Source organism: Plutella xylostella, chromosome 5 (assembly GCF_932276165.1).
Source record: "Plutella xylostella chromosome 5, ilPluXylo3.1, whole genome shotgun sequence".
NCBI lineage: Eukaryota > Metazoa > Arthropoda > Insecta > Lepidoptera > Plutellidae > Plutella > Plutella xylostella.
In genome coordinates this window covers 7,389,810-7,414,704 of record NC_063985.1, presented here as the reverse complement: position 1 = coordinate 7,414,704, position 24,895 = coordinate 7,389,810, and the positions used below count along the sequence as shown (strand labels likewise).

At 37.4% G+C, this 24,895-nt stretch overlaps 3 protein-coding genes across 4 annotated transcripts; all 3 read left to right on the top strand.

The window, feature by feature from the left end:
* The first annotated feature begins 2,077 nt into the window (after positions 1-2,077).
* Positions 2,078-5,510, top strand: LOC105391268 (glycine-rich cell wall structural protein 1.0). 2 transcript variants are annotated; one of them, XM_048633454.1, is made up of 5 exons: positions 2,078-2,351; positions 3,596-3,857; positions 4,070-4,294; positions 4,672-4,807; positions 5,300-5,510. In XM_048633454.1, exons 1-5 carry the CDS (start codon positions 2,103-2,105, stop codon positions 5,313-5,315), a joined length of 888 nt encoding a protein of 295 aa, XP_048489411.1. In that variant the 5' UTR covers positions 2,078-2,102; the 3' UTR covers positions 5,316-5,510. The 2 variants fall into 2 exon arrangements, with proteins under 2 accessions (XP_048489411.1, XP_037968930.2); XM_038113002.2 differs by having other exon boundaries at positions 4,070-4,426.
* A 7,319-nt stretch (positions 5,511-12,829) lies between these two features.
* LOC105391254 lies at positions 12,830-21,322 on the top strand. Its single transcript, XM_011562716.3, has 2 exons — positions 12,830-13,038; positions 20,705-21,322. The coding sequence occupies exons 1-2, from the start codon at positions 12,990-12,992 to the stop codon at positions 20,959-20,961; spliced, it is 306 nt and encodes a 101-aa protein (XP_011561018.2). The 5' UTR covers positions 12,830-12,989; the 3' UTR covers positions 20,962-21,322.
* LOC119694322 (protein enabled homolog) lies at positions 14,930-16,833 on the top strand. The gene is made up of 4 exons (XM_048633466.1): positions 14,930-15,644; positions 15,763-16,000; positions 16,087-16,518; positions 16,735-16,833. The coding sequence occupies exons 1-4, from the start codon at positions 15,465-15,467 to the stop codon at positions 16,761-16,763; spliced, it is 879 nt and encodes a 292-aa protein (XP_048489423.1). The 5' UTR covers positions 14,930-15,464; the 3' UTR covers positions 16,764-16,833.
* Positions 21,323-24,895: the final 3,573 nt, after the last annotated feature.

Here is a 24,895-nt window from a genome sequence, read left to right as displayed (position 1 = left end):
GGACGCAGGCATGTTGGATAGTGTTGTTGTTGTTATGTGTTCGACTGTTCGTGCTCGCGCTAATGCGAAATTGGTCAGCGCAGACTTTTCCATAAGAATACCAGTTAAGTAGGGCCGTTATGAACCTAACCAATTTGCATCTTAATCTCTTTTATCACGTGTTTGACTGGACCATAATTATTGTGTGGATGAGGTTAGCACAGGACAGAGAAATTTGAGAAATATATAATGCTTTCTAACAGTTGCTATATGAGGGTGGGCTGACGATGATGAGGAAAGTTTCACTAATTCACATGAAGATAGTGAAGAGCTCATGGTGTTTTAGTTCATATAGTACTTTCATAAACGGATGCTAACTTTGATTATAATTTAGCAAAAACTAGTTTTCTTTGCTTTGTCTGTGTTTACTGCCAGCTAACATGCACGATGGTATCATTAGTTAAGACCTAATTGTTACCTAGTTACATTTGCATATCATCTGTTACCTACCTACCTGCATACATGACTAACTGAAAAAACCAGTCAGGTCTGAACAAAAATAAATATTATCTAATCATGCAATATATGTAAAGTATGTAATATCTAATAATTGGCAATGATGGGATGCTGGTGAAGATGGTGCTTGATGATCATGATGTAATTTATAATAGGTTATATTATACCTAATGTTCCTGCTGGATAGGTCCTGAAACAACATGGTCTGATGTAAAGCTGGCTGCTGTCGACAGGCAAAGATGGAGAATTGTTATCTCCGCCACACCCAACTGAGGGTACAATGGTATGGTGTTATGGAAGAATATTTAACATAAACAATGTAAAAATTGTGAATACCAAAAGTACAAACAAAATTTGGTCTCCTAAAAAGTAGTAAAAGAATTTCCATGAGCACGTGTCTGCTTTAAATCTAAGTCAGGTATAGGTACATAATTCTTATTCAGATCTAACTCAATAAGAAAAAGAACTATTTATTCTGACAGAATTAATTACCACATTTTCCTCACCTTCTAGAATGTACCTAAGTATATAGGTACAACCTATTTGAAAACAGTTTATCTGGTGCCTGACCTGCATCAGCTGGTTTGGTCACTGACTGAAGGTAGTCATTATTTCAGTTAGATCCACTGCTATGTTATTGTGAATCACAAAACCTGTTAATTAAATGCGCAGAAGATACTGGCAGTGGAACTCTTGTGGAATCGCTTTTGATTACGCCATCAGATAATGTGGGAATCCTTTTTTCCTGACCAGACTTCCGAGTACTACAGACGAGAAAAATGCCATTTATTTATTTAATTGCACACTTAGAAAAGACATAGATCGATAACTGGATTACATGCAAGAAGTTATTGACTTGTCATCATAAATTAACTATTGAGTCTTGGTTACCAGTATCACGGTTAAGAACGCGAGTTCTCAAGTGGAGACCACGAACTGGCAAGCGTAGCGTGGGCCGCCCTCCAGCCCACTGGACCGACAACCTTAGACAAGTAGCCGGTAGTGTGTGGATGAGGAAGATCGAGGATAGAGATAGAGTATTGCTGAGCTCCTTGGGAGAGGCCTATGTTCAGCAGTGGATTATTATGGCCTGATGATGATGATGAACCCTAGATTAAATAAAAATATAATTAAAATAAACCCCAACCGTTACAATAACTTACATATTAATCTTTGAACGAACAGATACTTAATCCGATCACGTCACCTGTAAAGGCAACGGTTAGGTCAACGGTTTCTGCACTACGTGACGACAGTCATTTTTTTCATATAATATTGAATATACACAACTGAAAAACATACACGCCTCATTTTCGGTCAAGGGAAAACAGGAATGTAAGAATAAGAAGTATACGAACATTTTGGTAAAAGCTCTATTTTGTTTTTATTATTTACTTTTACAGTAGTTTACCTACAACTAAGCACACTGGAGACCTGACGGATTGTGCCAATAGTTGTCGTAACTAAAATAACAATAACAAATTCAAAATATGAAAACCGTCCCACGGACCTACTTCCGAGTAGCAGCCGCAAAGACAATACCGCGGAGCCGGGAAAACCCGGCGCGGTATAAATAGGTCGGCGCGGCTCATCCCGCGGCAGTCATCATGGAAGGTCGCCGAGTGCTGGTCCTTGCTCTGAGCCTGGCGGCGGTGGCGGCGGGCTACCAGGGTGAAGGTGAACAAGTGTTGCTCGTGGCGCCCGTGCTGGCCCCGCCGCGGGATGCGCGCACGCACGTCACGGACCGCGCCCGACAGTTCCCCGTGCTAGTGCTGCTGTCCCGGCAGAACCAGGGCCCCAAGCAGGAGCCCTCAGCCAAGTCTCTGCACGGATCCCAGCAGCCCATTTATGTGCAGGTAAGAAAGTGTTTGAAAATAATAATAAAAGAGTTTGTAGTTGATATATAGTAGGTATATTTCACCGGCTTGTAATGGGGTAGTTTCCATGGCATGAAAATCAAAGTTCTATGTACATCGTGTGTATTTTAGAGACTTAAGGATATTATTTTAAAAAGATACTGGTCATATTATTTTTTTTTACAAAGCGGACTAAAAGTAATTTAGGAAACAAGCATATTATTTTAAAATCGGTAGACATACAATTATCGGTATCAGCAACGCGTACCTTAAGCGTATAAAAATTACCTGGCTGAGATAGATGGTGCACTGGTTAAGCGTTCGCTGCGGTATCGCCGGGTAGTAATTTCAGCCAGGGCAGATGTTCATCAGTAATTTATTGTTGTTTGATTATAAATATAGTACCCGATTAATTAATAAGTAAGTAAACAATTATTTTATTCAGACGCGAAAAATACGAACATTAATGAACAAATATATAATTGAATTCATTAATTTCAATTTAAGAAGCTAGCCATATTATAAAAGTCACATCTCACTGACTCAGACATAAAGAAGCGCTCAATTATTTCAGTGAATATCTCAAAAAATATACATTTATAATCGGATAGGTATGTTTTTAATTTTTTTAGTTATTAGGTACATGCTCATCAATATTTTACGGTAATAACAAATGAATATATTGCAATAAGAAGCTATTTACATAGATAGAAGCCATTTACATTGATTAACGCGTGTTTGTGGCATGATTAAACTTTGACTTTTCTCATCAATTTTATCATTGTGCATTGACTGTGTTTTCCTGGTAGGTATAGTAGGATCTGCAGTGCGAATATATTATACGTTAGAAATTGGACTGTGCGCTCATACTTGGCAGGGTGGTTCCTTAGTTAATTCTGAGTGGATATAGCGCGGGGGCAAATGAAGCAATTAAAAACCTTTTAAGAAACAAACACACTTTTATATGCAAGTTTACTAAACTTACAGGTGATTTAAAACTTCAATTTTCAAACATCGCTATAAGTAGGTACTATAATTGGCTTAATGTACATGATATCATCCTTAAAACACCAAATACCTGTTAGTTTATTTGGTATATTTAAATTTGTCTTTAACGTTAAATTTGTAGGAACTAATTCTAATAAGTAAATCCGTAAACTGCCTCAAAGAAATGGATAATACCTACATAATATAACCTACCTACCTAATAAATTTACACTAATCTTAAAAAAAACATTTTACAGAAACTTGAAGATCAACAAAGAAACGAGGTTGACCAGCCAAAGAGTCGCGACAAGCGTCACTTGAAGAAACTCCTGCACTTTGGCCTTGGGGGAGGCTGGCTCGGGGGCGGGGGCGGGGGCAGCCACGAAGGCGGCTACAGCTCTGGGGGCTACAGTTCCGGGGGCTACAGCCACGGGTGGTCGTACGGGGGCCACGGCGGCGGCGGCGGCTACCAAGAGCCATCCAAAACTATCATCGTAAAAGTCATTAAAGAAGATGCTGGTAAGTTTTAAATGAATCTGAGCATATTAACTTATTAATCAAAGTACCTATTTAAATTGAGCTGATTATTTACTAATTATAATTTTGGATAAAATACAGACTAAAAAAAAGACGAAGTAGAAAGAAATGTATAGGTAGCTATAATATTTTTTGTCTATTGTTGCAAAGTTTAGTTTGATGCATACTAAGGTTAATGTTTAAAATTATTCCAGGTTACTCAGGCCATCATGGCGGCGGTCACCAAGGGGGCTACCAAGGGGGATACCAGGGTGGTTACGAAGGCGGATACCAGCAGAGTAGCTACCAAGGACACCAAGGCAGTTACCAAGGTCACCAAGGTGGTTACCAAGGACATCAACAAAGCGGTTACCAAGGGGGACAAGGCGGTGGCTACGGAAGCGGGGGCGGCGGTGGTTTCGGCAGCGGGGGCGGCGGCGGTTACGGCAGCGGCGGTGGAGGCGGCGGCGGGGGCGGTGGCGGTGGCGGCGGCGGCGGCGGCGGATATGGCGGTGGGAACTACGGTGGACAACAAGGAGGCCATCAAGGAGGCGGCAGCTATGGCGGTGGTGGTAAGTTAAATTGCAAAATATGTATATTTTACTTTATAAGTAATTTGTGTACAAATGAAAAAAAAGAATATATTTTTTTAAGGAATATCTATCTATCTAATTAATTCAATCGTTATAATCTTCTTACCCTTATTTTTATAGTTCAACCCTATGCCATTTTTATGTCTCTTGGTTAAATTCATATTTATCTTCAAACTTTTAATGACTTGTCGTATATATACTAACATTATGTTTTTCACTTCCAGGTCCAGTGCTGCAGCCATCCCCCTGCGGCGGCGGCTGCTCCGGGGGCTACAACAACGGCGGCGGGGGCGGGGGCGCCACTGCCACTGCTACTGCCACGGCCACGGCCACCGCCAACTCTTACTCTTCTGGCTCAGGGTTAGTTGGGTTTTTTTTATAATCTAATATTAGACTAATATTCTATCGCATCATCAGGTAAAAATTGTTAACGGTTAAGAAAAATCTGCTCTTGGCCTCCCCTTATAGGTGGGCATTCTGATCAGGGACCTGAGTTCGAGTTCGAGTTTTTTCACCGTACGAGAAGCTGCGAGTAATCCTTCACCCTGCGATAAATAGCTGTACTAGCTCTGCGCCATACCGTTTTGCGTTAGATTTCTCTGCTCGATCGGTATTGAAAAACTCACGCTATGCCCCCAGCTTGCGAATTTGACTTTGTAACCTTTGGGAATTCCATGATAATTGTATTAGCTTACTGCATACCAAATTTCATGAAACCCCATTTTGATGATCCGTGAAAGAGTAATGAACATACCTAACATTAGTAGGATGTATACTTATCTAATTATCATTGTAACAATAAATAATTAAATTTGCTGGTCATTTTACTAAAATGAAATATTTTGTTCACAGATATGGAAAACGATAATATTCTGAAGAAAAAGTTCAAAAACTCAAAATATTACGCCACAACTACTTACTACAATGTATGAAGAAAAGCAGCTATAATACCTAGCTACCCAGTGTGTGAATCGGTATTATACGACCTAATGGACAAAGTCAAACTTATTTTAAGTGTATTTCAAGTGATATTAATAAAATAAGTGTAAAATAACTGAATCTACTAACCTATTTCTTTTATCTCCTATATTTTTATATGTAAATTACTTGTCTATATTGTATGAATATTTCTTTAAGTCTTTACTTCAGTAAACAATGTTACCTAGTGAACCTAAAAAAATACATATAGTGGTGCAAAATAATAAAAAAAAAATTTAAATTTATAGAGAATCCTCCTAATACGTAGAACAATGTAGCATACTTACGAGACTATAATACTAGAGTATAAAACGTAGCAAACTTAGTAGCACTTAGTAGAGTCTGGAAATGAAAATCTTCTGTTTGTAACGAAAATGATATTAGGTCTATGTTTTATGTACAATTTAAATTGTATTCTTAGAGGGGATGAAATCCCTGAACATGGCTCCGGAGTGGAATCTATGCACATAATTATCCCGTTATACTTTCATCCCAGCCAGCCTAGCGCCCGAGTAAATTGGAGCAGCAAGCCTGGTAGTTGCAATAGCAGACATAGACGCTCTGTCGATCCAAAAATAGATAATCAGACACTCTAACATTAGTGTTCAACTGTCGCATTCCCTCCCTAAAGTCTTTAAAATCCCTAAAACTAAGTAGATAATTTGATTTTAAAGATTTTTCATTCAAACAATGAAAACTCTATTTGCCTGTGAGGACTGTTTATTTAACTGTTTTTTTTTCAGTAAGTCGGCAATCCTAAATTCGAACTACTAAAATGTTTCTATCTTACAAATACCTACTTGGATTGTTATTTCTTCGTGGGTTTACAGTCCATGCCGACTTCCGTTTTACTACTTTAGGTGTGCAGCAATGGTTTCCTAACGCAGCAATGCTAAGCACCATAACTTCAGGCACTTTTTGATTTCGAGTTCTTTGCACAGTAGGTATTTATAAATAAATTAGTTAAAATAAATAAATAAATAAATATGTGGGGACATCTCACACACGGCCATCCGACCCCAAGCTAGGCAGAACCTGTGTTATGGGTGTCGGACTGCTGATATATCTACACAAATACATATATAGATAGATACTAAATATAAATAAATAAATATCAACACCCAAGACCCGAGTACAAATATCTGTATTTAAACAAATATCTGCCCCAGCCGGGAATCGAAGCCGGGACCTTCGGCTCAGTAGTCAGGGTCACTAACCACTACGCCATTCGGTCGGCGGATAATTCGTTGGCGTAGATGTATCGTTTCTGAAGGAGCATACTTTGAAGGTGATAAAATAAATTTGGATGAATAACAAACATTTTTTGTTTCATTGATCCATTCCCGATACTTTTTACACAGAGTATCTAGTAAGTACCTATACCTACCTACTTACCTAATTTTTTTTTTTTTTTTTTACTTAGGTACCGATAAGTAATTTTATTTTAGCTCATAACTTTACTGGATAATATGAATTCTAAATAAAAAATTTGTTTAAACCGATTTAACCGTTACTTTTCGGTAAAACAAAAGTAAAGTCTATATTTTACCCTCCCTGGGTTCGATATACATATTTCCAAATGGAGGTGTCTCTGCCTATAATTGAAGATTATTATTTAATTATACATCAAAACCTAATATAAGAACTCATACACATATTATTCTAGGTAGGTAGGTATATCTATGGCGACTAACTGCAGATAAATGGACGTTGTTGTATGCAAATTTTCAGATAACAATCTTGAGCTAAAAGTGGTAGGTCAACAATACAATTATAAAATATAATTAACAACGCCCATGAATTAAGAAATAGTCTTTCAACCTTTTTAACCCCCGTTGCCAAAAGGGGGGCGTTATAACTTTAAGCTAGTATGTACTTACCTAGATGGCGTGGTAACTGGTAACGTTAAAATTAGGACCCAACCAGATAAAATTTCGTTTTTTTTGTGGTGTCATTCTTAGGTTTTTTTATTTTCTGTTTATTTTATGTTGATATTTATATTTTACCCCCTTATTTATAGAAAAGTAATAAGTAGAACGTTAGTTATTCGTTCAGAACAATGTGTTCTTTGACTGAGAGGGACAGCTGTTCAATACCTACATTACTTAGCTAAAACGTTCTATAACTTTTCTATCGGGGGTTAGTGTAAAGGCATTCTTTAATCGCTTCTGTCACGGTAATGCATGCTGGTATACCTACTTAACGTTTTCAAATGTAACTAGGCTAACCGAAGACGAAGAGTCAACGATTAAGATAATATAAAATACTCTTTATTGCACACAAACAGATTAACTTATTGAGACGAGTCATTTATAGAGCATAGCTACTTATGAAACACATTTTTATAATTGCTGATACATATTTTGTAAAAATCATCGCTACACTGCACTGTTTAGTAGTGTTTAGTATAAGTATACTTGTTTATAAGTAACTAGCTGTTCCCGCGCGCTTCGCTTCGCCTTACAAAGTTTTCCCGTGGGAATTCCGGGATAAATAGCCTATGTTCTTTCCCAGGGTCTAGACCGTATGTATACCAAATTTAATTCAAATACGTTGAGTAGTTTTGGCGTGAAAGAGTAACTGACAGACAGACAGACAAAGTTACTTTCGCATTTATAATATTAGTTAGGAAGTTAGGATTAGAATATAGACAGCTATTTGTAGGTATACGGTAGAGGTTAGTGTATAAATCTATAAAGCTATCAGTTAGATCATGAGTTGTCGTGATTTGATGGTTAAGTTCATTCCTGTCTATACAAAATCATAATAAGTAAGTGCATGTAAACCGTACCTAAGGTAATGAATTCTGATCACGATGGCTTGTTTTGTTGAAACCACAATTAACGTAATCACTAATCGTGATCACTTCTACGTTCTACAATAAATATCTTACTTATAATATTGCAAAAACAGTGCAGAAAAATACTTGTAGGTACCTCGTGTTATATTTTATATGTTATAATATGTTATAAGTAAGTAGGTAGTTAAATAATTTTAGTTAGGCATTTATCACTTTGTTTCCTGGTGACTCCCAAATCCTCATAAGTTTATTATCTCATTTGTTTCAGGATTACAGAACTCGATCAATAAAAAATTGTTGGTACAATTTTATTGTTTAACTACTGTGACAAAAATGAATTAAGTAAGTATCAATATCGGTCCATAACTGGCGATAATATCAGTTAACATTTAACATACACACGACTTGGAACCTCTCTTCTTCTTTTTTCGAAGTCGGTTAAATTCTAGATGTGGTTGAAATGATCTATCGCTGAGACGAGATGGCGGCGGCGGCGACGGCGGCGGCGGCCGCGAAGAAGGTCGGATCAATCATACGCCCCGCGGCTGTTGTCTAACTATCTTGTCTCACATACATTCGACACCTGGGGATCACTCTATATGGCGAAAAACTAAGTTTGGGAGACTCTGTATCGTTCTATTAAACGTTTTGCGACAGTATAGACTAATCCCCGGTACCGTTTCTCATCTTGAGAAAGATATCTAGGCGAAGTTTTTGGTACATGCTTATAATATCTCGTGGAATATAAGTAGCAGCTGGAAACGATATGTTGAAATTGTTGAAGGGTGCTCGATTTGAGTATACTTAGAGCTGACTAGATTGGAGGATAGGAACACTTTTTTCTTTGTTAACAAAATTGTAGCACACACATTGATACCATTGGATATAATTCGTTCATTACAAGTGGTCAAACATTCAAAAACTCTACTTCAACTTCTTTTTGGAAATTCATAATCATTCCAACTTTTTTTCGCATTATACCTAATCGTATTTAGGTCTTTACTAGAATACACATACCTACTCGTAATACCTATACACTGAGTCTTATTATAGATAGGTAAGTATGTATATGTTTTGAGTTTTGACGCACTCGCAAAAGTCGTCTGCGTCTAATCTATTAGAGCAAAGTCCTTCACCTTTCTCTGGGTTATCAACATTTGTATGCAAGCTCGTTATATGAATCTTTTGTGTTCGTAGTGAACACTTAGGTACAAACATTTCATTTATATTTAGACCTTCGTTTACTATGATAAATTACGGGTTCCGCTCATCTGGCATAATCTTTATTGACCAAAACTCATTTCGCATATCTCGTATGGTCTAAACTTTTTTGGCCGAACCATCACTTTGCCAAGACTTATGTGGCATAAGGCTCGTTTCGTCTAAAACTCTTTAGGCAAAAAAAGGTAGAACCATAAATTACGGTTCTACCTTTTTTGGCATAAGATTTTTTTGCCTAATCTCGTATTGCATAGTAACGTTTGGTCAAAGTCTCGTTACGCCGAAAATCGTATGGCATAAATCTCGTTTAGTAAAAAGTTATTTCGCATAAAATTGTTTAGCCTAATAATGGTATGGCCAAATCTTGAATAGCCTAATAATGCTATGGCATAGGTTATATAAAGTAATAATATTCGTTTGGCTTTAACTTTGACAGAACCTCTCCCTACATAGCGCAAACTGGTGCCTTGTATTGTTTCCGCTGTTTGAAAAACGCTCCGCTCCGCTTCGCTGCGCTCCGCTTTGGTTTTGATGAACATGTGCACCTAACACGCTCCTCCTCGCTTTGCTCGTCGTCGCACCTATTTTTAGGTTTCGATCTCATGGGGTTTGTAATAATTATATTGCTCGTTAACTGTCGATTTTTTGATCATACAATATCGTGATTTTCGGGATGTAGGAGAAAAATACCACAATTTTTACATTTACTACATACTTAATATATTATTTATTAAGATAACAATAGGAGAAACAAGATTATACATAGGTATAGACGAACATAAATTTGAGCAAACGAAACTTAGGTGTTTAAAGATTGTGCCTATACATTGTGTACATAGTAGGGCATGCAATACCGTAATACCGGTATTCGTAATACCGGTATCAGGGACAAAATTCACTCTTTTTTTAATACCGGTATTGAAAGTTAATACCGGTATTGAAGTAATACCGGAATCGGACTTTTTTAGGCTATAATAAAGCGATTAAGATATAGTATTCCTATGTACTGTGAAAGCGCACTTGTTTCTAACCGTTTGATGCAGTTTTCGGCCGTTTGATATCTACTGTTGTCCATGTGTAAACGGACACTGGATGTAAAAATAATAATTTATTGTAAAATTTAAACTTTAATACTCAATTCTCGTAAAAATCTATTACAAAAAACTGCATTTCATTGCTTTTTCTCGTTTTATTTTGACCTATACGACCTTTAATCACAATATATGCCATTTATTACAAGGAAATCTAATACCGGTATTAATACCGGGATCCCGGTATTGAGTTGCAATACCGGAACTCAATACCGGTATTAAAAATAGTTCCGGTATTGCATGCCCTAGTACATAGGTATTACCGATATTTTACTTATAGACTTACGTCGTAATTTTTTTATCTCTGGCTTTTCATGATTCCATTTTAAAACACACATCCACTTATTAAATATTTAGTTTTAGACCTATTATTTATAATAATTATTAATGTTCTGCGCCATAACTTAAAATAATGAGTTTTTTTTTGCAAGTACTTAGTATATAATATGAAATTTCACAAATGATATATTCCGTTACATAACAATGGAGTCCTCAAGGACGGCAGCAAGGCCGGGAATCGAACATCGACCTCTCAGTGCAATGACCGCACCGGCCAGTGCCCACTGGTCATCTCAGCGAACCAGCGCTTCTCAACCCTGGGCTAGTAAGCTTCATCAAACTAATATTTAGGATTTCTTCAGTCTTCACGTTTTATTCGATTATAAATCAATTGAATTAAACGTGCAGACCTGAACACTCACTGAACTCTTATAATAAGCTTAATAAGCACGATGACTTGATTTAAAAAAATACTCATTTATATTTTTCTCCACTAAAGGAAAATTTGTTAAGTAGGTTCATAAGTATATGATAGGAAGATTATGTAATGGTGTGCAAATTCCTATTAATTCCGATAAAATAATCGTGATTGACTGAGACCTATTGATTAAGATTGCGGATATCCAATTTGGTATTTATACATAAATCTACTTCCAATTTCTTCTTAGGTACAGGCTAACATGTGTTTTTTTTATCGATGGTGATGATGATGAATGTTTTGACACCAAGTTTGAGATCCAATGATAACCACTTCAACCTAGCGCATCGAATCAGACAATCTTAGTTTATTTGTACTATTACTGCTGGATCAAGATGAAAGCACTTTGCAGGCCATTTGCGGTATAAGCAAGGAGCACCCGAGAACTTGCTCTTATTCTTTAAACAATTTCGCACTTAGCTAAAGCTTTCCTGAAGAATAATGATAATTAATTATTATTTGGAGAGACAGGTAAAACAAGACGGTCATTGTTTAACGTAGATTTATTTACTGTACAGTGCAAAAGTGACTTTAGTATTAGGTATTTGTGAAATTTTATTTTATTATATTTTTTCCTTACTGCTTCCTTGGTAATTACTTTAACTATTATACTTTCAATAATAATTAACTCCTGACTAGGTACCCCACCACAACTACTACATTTTTGTTGCTATCTTGTTGTATATCCAGCAGAATAAAACTTTCATGTAGATCTACGGAAAAGAGCTTTCGCCACACCATGTATACCCATCTTGCGTACGGTCGGCCGATTTTAATTGCCGGTGGCTTGATAGTAAAATAAACCAGTACGATATCTTCATACTGATAGTATGTAATAAAACTACTTAGTTTAGTATAGTATGGAAATGTAACTAAATTTAGCTCGTTGAACTTTGTTGAACTTAGGTAAGTAATATTACCAACAGTTAATATTAACAACAAAAATATGATATTCTATATGTGTCTGTCTGTCGATGTCCGATAAGATAATTAGACATACAGAGTACTACCACAAAAAACTTTAAATACTGTTTAACAAGTGTTTAAAATGAAATTTGACAGATTTTGTAGATGTTTTACAGCGCTGTTACATACTGTCTAGTTTTTGTGGTAATAAGGCCTTTCCTCTGTACATAGTAAATGAATTCGGGACTTGCTTCACAATTTCTTCAAAACGCAACTTATACAGAGTGTTGCAAACCACCCAAGCTATAGACCCCCTGAGTCAGCCCCTCTCGGTCAGCTATAATATTTTTGTTACACATTATAATATGTTACACACGCAGATAGTTGTAGGTAATATACCTACCTAAGTAACTACTAAATAGTGTAGCTGCACCTACTGCTACCGTACCACCACCGATCTTCAGCATGCTTTTGTAATTGCAATTGCAATTAACAATCCATAAGCAGCGTCGCGTCGCTCGCTTTTCAAATCTGACGTAACTTGTATGAATCTGACATAGATATGTTCTTTATCAGGTGACGATGGTTCGGTGGCGGTAACCTCACTGGTCCAGTTGTACCTGGCGGCGCGCCGGCCGGCAGTCCGCCGGCTTGTCGTTTTTAACCGGGTTGCGGCCGCGCGCGCATCACTCGCCCGTCTGCAGCCAAACGCAACCTACCTCCAAGAATAATCGATTAACTTACACAATCATTTGATTTTTTTCTTTAATTAAAAAAAAACATTTAATCATGCTGAAAGTAGCTGTTGTGCTGTGTGTTGTGATGTGTGTTATTGTTGGTAAGTGGATTTTTTGTTTGCGTCGTCCTGGCTAATGGTAGTGGTAGGACCGGTATCCTTTAAATGTTTCCTGTGAGATGGGAATGAGTTGCGGTTGTTGGTACCTACATGGGCATTCATGCGATTTTGTATTTCTAAGTATATTATGCTAGATTTTACTTATAATTTTTGCGCAAATATAGTTGAACCTTACACAAATATGATCTAGGTACTTACTTAGTACTTTCATAATATTCTTACTTATTTACATCTACTTACATAACATAACATAGTTTCATACAAATTATAAGAATCGGTAGTAGGTAATTAAGTATAATACATATAATATAATGTAATAATATTATAATATATAGACATATAATGTAATGATATTTGCCTCTGCAACGGGAATCAAACATGAAAATCATGTTCATGTAATTCATAACTTCAGTACCTAAACCTATTCATGAACAGACTATACTTAACTACTTGTATTTTTGTTTTTCTAAAGTGTTGTTAAAGTTACTAATAATACCATTTTATCCGGTATAATAATATAGGGAACAAAGCCAAACCTAATAAGGGTAAGGCTGTATACTTAGGCATAAGAAGTAAAATCGATAATAGCAAAGGTACCTCATCGTCACTGAAATATTCAGCCTGTAGGCATGAAGTAAAACAATTTTAGCACTTACTTAATGTACCACGAAACACCGTAACATTGACTCATTTTCAAAAGGCATGATTAAATTAAAGTACCTATGTAATACTTATAAAAAGTATTGGAGCAAAAAAATATACAAACGATGAACAATAAATACCTAATTTATCCATTCAGTGTGTGTGAATCAGCTTGTTTAATGAAGTTTAAAAACTTTGATCAACCGACAGTTCGTGAATGTTCATTTTCCGCAATCGTGGCCCCGGATCAGAATCTCTTTTTTTGCTCAACAAATCATACATACTATGGATAAACATTATCGATCAAAACACTTAACTCCTAAAGTATCTATACTACCTACTCACTTAATCACGAGCTATAAGTGAGCAAAAAATGGATGTTGAATTTGGATTACTATGCCAAACTATATAATTTAGCAGCACTTCGCTTTAAAACAAAAAAGTATCACGATGTAGCGTATCGTTGATATAACTAGTAAAGATAAAAAACATAATGGATTATTACCTATATTGTATAGCGTTAAAAACCCGTTAGATTAATAAGAAGTAAGTAGGTAATAAAAATATAAAAAGTACGCCATAAATATACTACACAAAACATACTTAATATAATTATGCCTAAGGTCATATATAGTCGATGCTACACTACATAAAACCAGTTGTTTCAAACACAAACCAAACTAAATTTGTTCAGAATAACCCCCAGAGTCAACCCCTTTCGTATTACCAACCCTGTAAAATATTGTAATCGGGCCTTATTAATAAAGTGTATGAGCTCTACTTAGTCTTCTTTCTGTTATGTACATACCCGAGTCCGCGTTGTTTTATGTATAATACAGACGAAATTATAACATTTATCGGTCGCGGGTAAAAAAAAACCAGTGAAATAGCTGCGCTTTTGTTTATACTGCTTTATTTATTTTACATTCACCCACCTACTAATCAACAGTGAGATCACCATGAGTCACCATCAGTTTATGATTCTGGGAAAGGTAGGTATAAAAAATATACATCCTCTTCGGACCCTTTTAAACTTTTAATGTATACCTACCTGGTCTATGTAAAAACCTACCTAGAGGCTAGGTAGATGATTCACAAACTTAAAAATACAAAATAAGTGAATTTATTCTTAGCATTTACAACCGTGTAGCTGAAAGAATGAACATTTTTAAGCTACAGTTCACACAGTATTCCGGAATGTGCATTCCATCATAGAGCTGATAGAGTCTAATAGAGATTTAGGCCCGTATTAATAAAACGATCTCAACTCCGCTCTCAAGCGCGATCTCAGGTGATACGCTCTCAAGATACAATCAGCATCTTAAGATCGTGGCTAATTAATAGACGGTTATTGAGCTCTACTCACGTGATACCGATCTTGAGTGCAGGATCTCAAGTAAGCGCCAGTTTTGAATGAATGATGATTGATTGACCGAACGAGAAAGCGTTTCGTGACTGCTTTTGATTCACGTATTTAGTTGAATACCTACTATTGATAAATTTATTCTAATTTAATGCATCATTTTAATACTTCAAATACTTACAAATGTGTTATTACATAAAACTACTTTAATGCTAGTTTATCTAGTGCGCTAAAACAGTCATAAAACCATTTTATCGTTTTTGAATTTCGACAAACGATGAAACAAAACGCAGCGTGTCACTTGCTTGACGCGTCGTACACAAATCACAAAAGTTTGTTGTTGTTTATTGTGTTGTTTGTGTTTCCTATAAATTTCTATTTGCATTCGAATCAGTAGTACCTAATGGCGGCTAAAAAGCATATTTTTACTCCAATGGAGAAAAAACACTTTGTGGAATTATTAAAAAACTTTACCGGCATTATTGAAAATAAAAATACGGACGGGGCTACGCTGAGAGAAAAAAACAATGCCTGGGAAGAGTTGACTAGAGAATACAATGCTAGTCCTCATGCGACCACTCAGGTAAGTCAAACCTTTTTTGTTTTAAATGCATAACAACAACTTGCCGCTTCCCAAATATAATACCTAACCTATAATACCTATATTAAAACTTAACCCATTTCTCACAATGCCCTTTCAGGTGACAAACAAGCAACTCAGGCGTCTCTGGATGAATATGAAGCAGCGCCAGAGGGATGCCCTGACTAGAGAAAGGCAGCAGGGCCAGCGGGTGGCCCTCACTAGAGAGCGGCAGTATCGCCTTGGCACTGGAGGAGGGCCCTCGATTTCGGATGCTGCCATTGACCCAGATGTGTCGCAGGTGGCACCAGCTTTAATAGTAGGGATCGAAGATGCTATGGATTCCGACACTACTCAAGGTACTTTTTAACAGTTTAAGTTGTAAAGCTGTAATGGATAAATAAATAAAAATAATAAAATAACAGATGCACATCTTTTGTTTCAGAAAATACATATGATCGCATATTAATAGATTCCCAGCCTGTCTCAGAACCCACAAATGAATCCCCCTTCCTTCATCCATACCCAACTGTTTCCACATCCAATACAGTTGTGGAATTCGCACTTGTCCACCGTCCTCAGTCACCACCAGCACCTACTCCACTATCACCACCACCTCCTCAAACTCCACCACCTCCTCAAACTCCACCACCTCCTCAAACTCCATTACCTGCTCAAACTCCACGACCCGCTCCACCACCACCATCAGCTGCACAATCATTCCAGAAAACTAAAAATTTAATATTGGAAAATGAATATAAGGAAAGACAGAGACGGGCTGAGGAAATTCACAAGTATGAAGTAATATTGCTTCAGCACAAAATTAGAGAGGCTAAGGCCAAAGCTGATCTAGCGGAGCTACATTTGCGTACAGCAGGTAAGGGTACCACCTAACCACTCAGTAAAATAAAATGTTATCAGGTATGAACTTTGTATTGCACCAACTACCACCTATACCATTGTCAGTGAAAATAAGCCACTTCTAAAAACATTATCCTCCTTCGACAGTCGGGTGAAAAGCTACCACTGCATATGTTTTATTTTATTTTAATTAATAATAATTTACCTAATAGATCAAAATATTTTATTTCAGGTATGCCTACAGCTAGCGGGAATGAATAAAATAGACTTTTTTTTTAAATCTTTGTAATGTGTGTACTGTGTAATAATGTAAATAAATGATTAATTAAGATTTTGGTTTTATTTTTGGTACAGGTAACAATAATTAATGCTTGAAGTAAAGCTACTTACCTATCTAATATTTACAAAGACTAGAAATTAAATTTAAAATAAAATAAAATTTTAAAAATAAATACTAAATAAATCTAATATAAATTCCTTATTCCAGTTATTATTATGTCAGTTCCTTATTGAAAATAATTTTCAATAAGGAACTGTCGCAGCAAAAAGCCATCCCTAGTATTTGCTGCTACATTCTCCATTGCCTCGGGTTCATCATCAGGTTGAGTCGGATTGAAGCTCATATCATCATTTAACTGCAATGAAATGTTGTGCAGAACTGCACAGGCGACAGTGATATTAGATACTGTTACTAGTTTGTTTCCCAGGCCCCTGGATAAACAGGGAAATCTTCTTTTCCAAATACCAAATGTCCTCTCCACAATATTCCTTGTTTTTATTTGGGCCCGGTTGTACCTTATTGAAGGAGGATCTTCAGGTTCTGGCCTAATTGGTGTGAGGACAAAAGGCAATGCTGGGTATCCACTGTCACCAACGAGCCTGCCTGTGAGCATACCTTGTGTGTACTTCATGTACAATGCAGACATTTGAAAAATTCTAGAATCGTGCATGCTGCCGTAACTTGTACATTTATTGAAAAGTCACATTTTCTATTGCGGTACACCTCATGATGCTCACATGCTGGTGTCGATACGATCTTCACATGTGTGCAGTCAATAGCACCATCAATCCCTGGAAGCCCAGGCCAGCGTCCATGCCTCCCCAACTCTTTGAAAAGCTCTCTATTTATATTAGCTTCTGCCCCTTCAGGAAACTTAATATATCTTCTGTGTAACTGGGCCAACAGTCTTGAGACCTTCGTAATAATATTTGAAGCCGTAGGCTGCGATACTTTGGTTAGATCACCACAGACAATCTGCAAAGAAGTAGGTGGTTAGGTACCTATTTATATAGGTAGTTAGAAACGTCTAGATATGCAGGTTGCATGACGATGTTTACCTTCACCTAAGAGCGATGCTATAGGTATATGTCACGGGGATTGAACACCCATCTCTGACGTGAGAAGCGAGCGCGTTACCCGTTGAGCTACCACCGCTACCATAGCAATCTATATCCAATGTAAAGTAGGTATTTGTTCGAATTTTAGTTAAATTACTTAAAAGGCTTACCTGAAACGATGCTGTGGCGTAAAATCTCAACGTCAATAGTACTGCTATCTCTGGAGCAATTGGAAGTCCTCTGTTGTCCACTTTTTGCAGATGAACTCTTATTAGATTTGTGATATATATAACAGAATCTTGACAGAATCTGAACCTTTTCTTGAAACTTTCAATAGGTGTTTGAAAGGGATCCTGAGCATCCCTTATGTAAACTTTAGGCAAACGAACTCTATCTGGCCATAAAATATCATCGTAGTGATCGATATCATCATAATAATCAATTTCGTTGATAATATTTTCAATATCCATTTTTAAATTTTTACAAAAACTTAACTTTAGTACCAAAAACACACACTCAAGTCACCCTCGGACTGCACTCAGGAATCACGCTCTTACGCGGGATCTTGAGAGCCATCTCAAGTGCCGAGTTTGATTTATTAATACGACGTCACTCAGGTGATGACAGCATCTCGTAATGTGAACTCAAGTTCGGTTTATTGAGGGTTTATTAATTAGAACAGCATCTTAAGAGCGTGATTGAGAGCGCTCTCAGCGGTGAGAGCGGTTTATTAATACGGGCCTTAAATACTGGATGAAAAACTTATGTCAAGACACCGTCCGGCGTCCTGACACCCCTGAAAGGCGACCTTAGCTGAATGGACTTCTCGGGAAGGCCGAGAACAGGACCAGCATGCCTAGTACGGGGTGCAAGACGTGACAAAAGCTCGCTCGCACTTGCTCTCCTCTCGAGGCCGCGCGCTTTATACATCATGGTGCTGTTAACTTTTGACAAGCAAAAACTTTAATGAACAGTTGTCCGTTATACGGCCCGCCACGCCAGCCGCGATGACGAACATTGTAGAAAATATTAAATAATTGGACACTCTTAAATAAGTAGAATCAAGCAACTTTATCTTAGTTCTCGCGAATTTCTTAAAATGTTCATTGATCATGCCCAACTTCATTGAAACTGAGGTGGTACAGGTACCTGCATAAATAGTGTAAGAGTTCGGACTATTCAGAATTTATAACAACAGTTAAAATTTATTAGCAGTGCAGATTTAACGAGGATAAGTTCTCAACGTCAATCTGAACCCGTTAGCAATAAATTTCCAGACGCAGCTTTTAGATGTTCTGCACACAACTGAGCTTTCACCGGTATATGTGATTAATGCCCAGTTTCTCTTGGGTATGTCAAGTATTAAGAAAACTTGAGAAAAATATTTTTCGGGTGTTTAGCCCGACAAACAAAGAAGACTTTAGTTAGTAAGTTGATGAACTGAGCAAGGCTTTAGAAGGTAGGTAAATTTACTCAAATGATAAACTGTGTATCAGTCAATAAATATACTTACCTAATAAATTTTGTTAGTGCGTCTAGAAACAGGCTTCATTTGTTTATAAGCTGTACTGCAGCTAGTTTCACGTTTAGGAAAGTTGAAACAATATAAAATATTGTCGTCTAGCGCTTTTTATGTTCATTCGTTAAGAGTTGAAGTAAGCTTCATTGCCGTTATGTTCAAGAAGACCACTTTTACAATCGTAAAAGTTGTTTATAACATTTGAGATGTGCAGTTAGCTTTCATCGACATGTATGCTATAGGATTTCTGTCTTTATGTCAACGATATCTAAGTACCTAAGTAGCGCCATGTGGTTTTATAAAAGATCGTTCAAGACTTCGCAATCGCAAAGGTCTAAGTTGAACGACCGGTACCCACTAGTAATAATTTGTGGGCAAGTATGCGGCTAGCCCTATCCCTAGCCGATGTAACGAGCTCGCAAGTAAAGCTGTAAAATATTTATACACCTCTGTCCTGAATGTCTTGGTGTAGGTATGTAAGTACTGACTACTTCTGACCGTTACCGTACATATATTTTCAGCTAAGGAATTATAATATTTTGTCCTAAAATTCGTTACATTTCCAAATAAAAATCAGCTATATTTTGGAGCTTATTTAACATTTTACTTCAACTAAAGAAAGAATGTGTATATTTCTTTAGGAAACTTCTAATAAATATTATTCTTGTATGTGTAGTAGCAGAACTGCAGAACCAATAAACTATCGCTAGGTCCGGTAAATTTCACCTAGATACGGACTAGGAGTGCCTACCTACTACACAATGGTCGTATTCGCAGTCTGAAGTGACATGACTTGAACTGCAATCATGACTATTGTCCAATGCGGTCATCTCTACAATGTTATTTCTACGTATAATAGACTCTGTGACCTTAGACACACAATACGCGGTTATTGAAGCTAAGATAGGGACCTCGAAATATTTGTGGTGTTAAGATAAATTAAACTGATTTGTTTAATTGACGCTTAGCAAGATTGCATTTAAACACGAGTCGTGTGATTTATAGATGCATAGGTAATTTATTTCCGGATGTAGCAATTATCTATTCTTAGTAGTTTGTTATGTTACCTTTATAATCGTTTGCAAATATCTAAAATCACATGAAAGGATGTTGTCAATGATATTTATGTTCAATTTTAAATATTCTTTATCTAATTCCCATTCACACAACTTATTTTATTACCCACGGTACCAGATTTTTTACCTTTTATGACAAGTTAAAAAAATGCAGTAGGTATTTATTGCTTTGAATAAAGTCTGGGGCAAGGATACCTCCTCTCAGGTCGCATTGCCACTCTATATGTCACTGTGTGTGCTCTAATTAATTGAACTTTCTTTTGTTTCAGAGGCGCGCCCCAAGTGGCAGATCCTGCCGCCAGTGCCTGGCTACGTGCCGGTCTACATCAGGACCGGAGACACGCCACTGGAGGAGATCAACCCCGACCTGGCTGAGGCCTTCCACGCGCTGCCGGCGGGACGAAGCGCCGGGAAGCTTCTAGAAGCCGCCTCCGACATCTCGGAACAATTCGAGGAGCCTAGCTCTAGCAGCTTCCCTGCCCATCCGGAGACGCCGCAGACTCCTGATGAACCGGAAGAAGCTTAGGCTAGTCTAGGATGATAGTGATATGATTAAGTTTATGGAGTGGAATCGCCAGTGGTTCGGCTATTCGATTGTTTACCTAACTTAACTTTCTAAGAGCAAAAGTAAGGTATGTCAAAAAATACTCTTAGCACCTAAAAAGCTACTTATTAGGTAGGTTACTAAATTACGTAGGTACCAATATTTCATCAGTTGACTAGTAAGGTACCTAATCTTGAGAAACAAAAGAAACTGTTTATTACTTACTTTATGGTTTTGAAGGTAGGTTTAACTACCTATCAATAAAGCCTGAGAGAAATCGAATACCTAAGTAGCTATAGTAAGTTATTATTTATTTTAAAGAAAACATTAAAATTAGGTAACTGAATTCAATTTGTTTTAATCCTATACCCTTCCAATGTACATCCCTACATAAATTAGTCGGAAACGGAAATGGAAACTCAATAAGTAGGTAGTACCTACCTTGTAAATTTATAAAGAGTTCAATTTGATCCCGGGAAATCAGTGGGTCGCTGGGACGTAAGTGGTTAATTAAACTACAAATCTTTAAATTACTTACAGATAATCAATGGGAACTTAATAATTTTCAAGCATGACGGTGGTTATTACTGAAAATACGAGACGAGGCGCTAAAATCTTGCCTCGTCTCGCCTCGCCACTGGAAAACCACCTTGTCTATTTCTTTATTGCTCTATGTTACCCAAAGAAGATGCTAAGAAATTGAATGCATATTCCCTACTCAATTGTAAGTATGTCAACCCAGCCCCCCCCTGTCAATGCAGGTGAGCATCTTTTAATTGAGGTCACTCTGTCCCATACTAAAACGTTGCTTGGAGTATATTATAATCCGTCCATGCATAACAATTTCTTCCATTCTTTCGAAAAGCTCCTAGAAGACTTAACTCCTGATTTTCGGCACGTTTTAGTTATGGGAGACTTCAATACCTGTTTACTCAGGAATGACAGTCGGTCCTCTTCTCTTATGTCAGCTACAAAAGCCAGCAACTTATCCGTACTTCCCCTCGGTGCCACGCATCATTCTCCCAATTGTATCCCTACCCTCTTAGACTTAATATTAGTGTCATCTCCTCAACATGTAGTTAAGCACGGTCAATTTGGGGCTGATCAATTCTCTTATCACGATTTAATTTACGTATCCTATAAAATTCGCCCCCCCAAAGCCAAACCTAAAACTCTTCTTCAGCGCAATTTTGGTGGAATGGTGCTGGAGAATCTTTGCAGTGATGCGAAAAACTCAGCTTGGGACACTGTCTATAGTGCTGATACGATGGATGCAAAGATTAATATCTTCAACTCATTAATCATCCAGCTGTATGATATCCATGCGCCTGTGAGAGCAGTTAAAATTAAACATATCCCTGCTCCTTGGCTAACTGATGAAATTAAGCAACTCATTAGCCAAAAAGCTGCAGCCAAATCTAGGTTTAAGTGTAGCTCATCTGACAGAAATAGGCAGAAATACACTGCTATACGTAATCACTGCAATAAGGTGTGTAGGGATGCACAACGACGCCATATTCACGAATCGGTTCAAAACGGTGACCCAGCTAAAGTCTGGAATTTCCTCAGGTCGCTAGGAGTTGGTAAATCTCGTTCTGATTCTATTCCCAAGGACATAGACATTAACTGTCTTAACCAGCATTTCACATCCTCTGTGGCCATGAATAGTGCTACTAAACACAACACACTGAATTTTCTTTCATCTCAACCAACTCCTGACATTTCCTTATTTAACTTCAGTGACTTTACCGATTGTGACGTTAAGAAGAGCATACTACATATCACATCGAATGCGATCGGTACTGACAGTATCAGTCGGAACATGGTTCTTCCTATTCTTGACATAATCCTCCCAGTAATCACACACATCCTTAACTATTCCATTTCCTCTAAAACATTCCCATCCGCTTGGAAAGATGCTCAAGTCACTCCCTTGCCCAAGAAATCCAATCCATCTCTTGCTGACTTCCGTCCTATTTCCATCCTTCCCTTCCTTTCCAAGGTACTCGAACGTCTGGTCCATCACCAGCTGAATGCATTCCTAGTGCGAAACAACTTAATGAATCCGTACCAATCTGGGTTCCGCCCGGGACATAGCACTGTAACGGCCTAAGTGAAAATCACTGATGACGTTCGTCAGGGTATGGAGAATGGTGAGCTGACGGTGCTGTCACTACTCGATTTTAGCAATGCCTTCAATACAGTCGATTATGACATTACTATTGGGGATATTGCGCTCTCTTAATGTATCTCCAACGGTAATTGACTGGTTTCATAGTTACTTGCACGGGCGCCGGCAGCGAATCCGTATTTAGGAGTCATTCTCTCTATGGTGCAGCACAACGGCCGGAGTCCCGCAAGGTGGCGTGTTGTCCCCTCTTCTCTTTGCCATATTTATTAACAGTATTTCTAATCACTTATCTTCTTCCTACCACCTTTATGCAGATGATCTACAAATATACAGCCATGCGCCTTTATCAGATCTCTCCGTTGCAATCAACAGAACAAATACTGATCTGGAACATATTTTGACGTGGAGCAGTGACTTCGGCCTAAGAGTCAATCCGACTAAAACCCAGGTGATCATTCTTGGCAGCCCTAGATTTATTTCCATGATTGACTTCGATACCCTTCCACCAGTTATTTTTGATGGTATACATATAGAGTGGAGTAAAGAAGTTAAAAACTTGGGGGTGTATCTGGACAGATCCATGACATGGAAAAAGCAGCTGGAAGTAGTTAGTAGAAAGATGTTTGCTTCAGCAGGTTCACTTCGCAGATTGCGGAATTTCTTGCCCACTTCCACCAAAATTGAGCTTTCTCAGTCTTTACTTCTACCTATTTTAGATTATGCCGATTCTTGCTATCCAGATTTAACTGAGGAGCAGTTAAATAAGCTTGAGCGACTCCAAAATTTTTCTATACGGTTTATATTTGGCTTACGCAAATATGACCATGTTTCCGACTTTCGCGCGAAACTCAAGTGGCTCCCTATTCGTCATCGTCGCAATGCCCACATTCTTTCACTTTTATATTCCATACTCTTTAACCCAACATACCCAGCTTACTTAAAAGAACGCTTTCAGCTTCGTTGTGAATCTCACAACCTGACACTGCGCTCTACCCACAATCTCCGCCTTAATATCCCTCCTAATACCACTAAATTCTTCAGTGCTTCTTACACAGTACGCGCTATCACTTTGTGGAATGATCTTCCTTCAAAAATCAGACAAGCACCAACTCTGGAAACCTTTAAGAGAATGGTGAAGGAACACTACCTTAAATCAACTGTTTAGCTGTTATTAGATCATTAAATATGTATTATAAAATCATGTATGTAGGTATAATATGTATGATATGTATGTGTATGTATTATGTATGTATGTATATGTATATATGTGTTTGTATATATTTATATAATGTATTATATTGTATATAATTGTGTATTATAATACATGTAGTAGGCGTATGTACTTGTGTGTATTTTTTTATTTATTTTTTGCTTATATTTAGTGTGTAGTTAGATAATAATAACTTAAATTATACTATATTCCTTGAGTAAGTACACTGTACCCCTTTTATATGTCTAGTCCATCCATCCAAAGGTTGTCTGGAAGAGATCGCTATAAGCGATAAGACCGCCTTTTGTACCCTAGTTAAGTGTCTATGTAAAATTGTTAATCATTTCTTGGTGTAAAAATAAAGAGTACTCTATCTATCTATCTATCTAAGTACTATAAGATGCAGGAGATTTCTTCGTATTCAAGGGGAAATAAAGTTTATTCGACTCTATATTTTACAAAGTATTGTTATTATTCCACGGACATTATTATTCCGATAAGTTGTTAACACAGACTTTGTATAACCTGTGAAAATATCCACAGAGTAAACGCATCGAAGTGTCAGTGTCATTGTG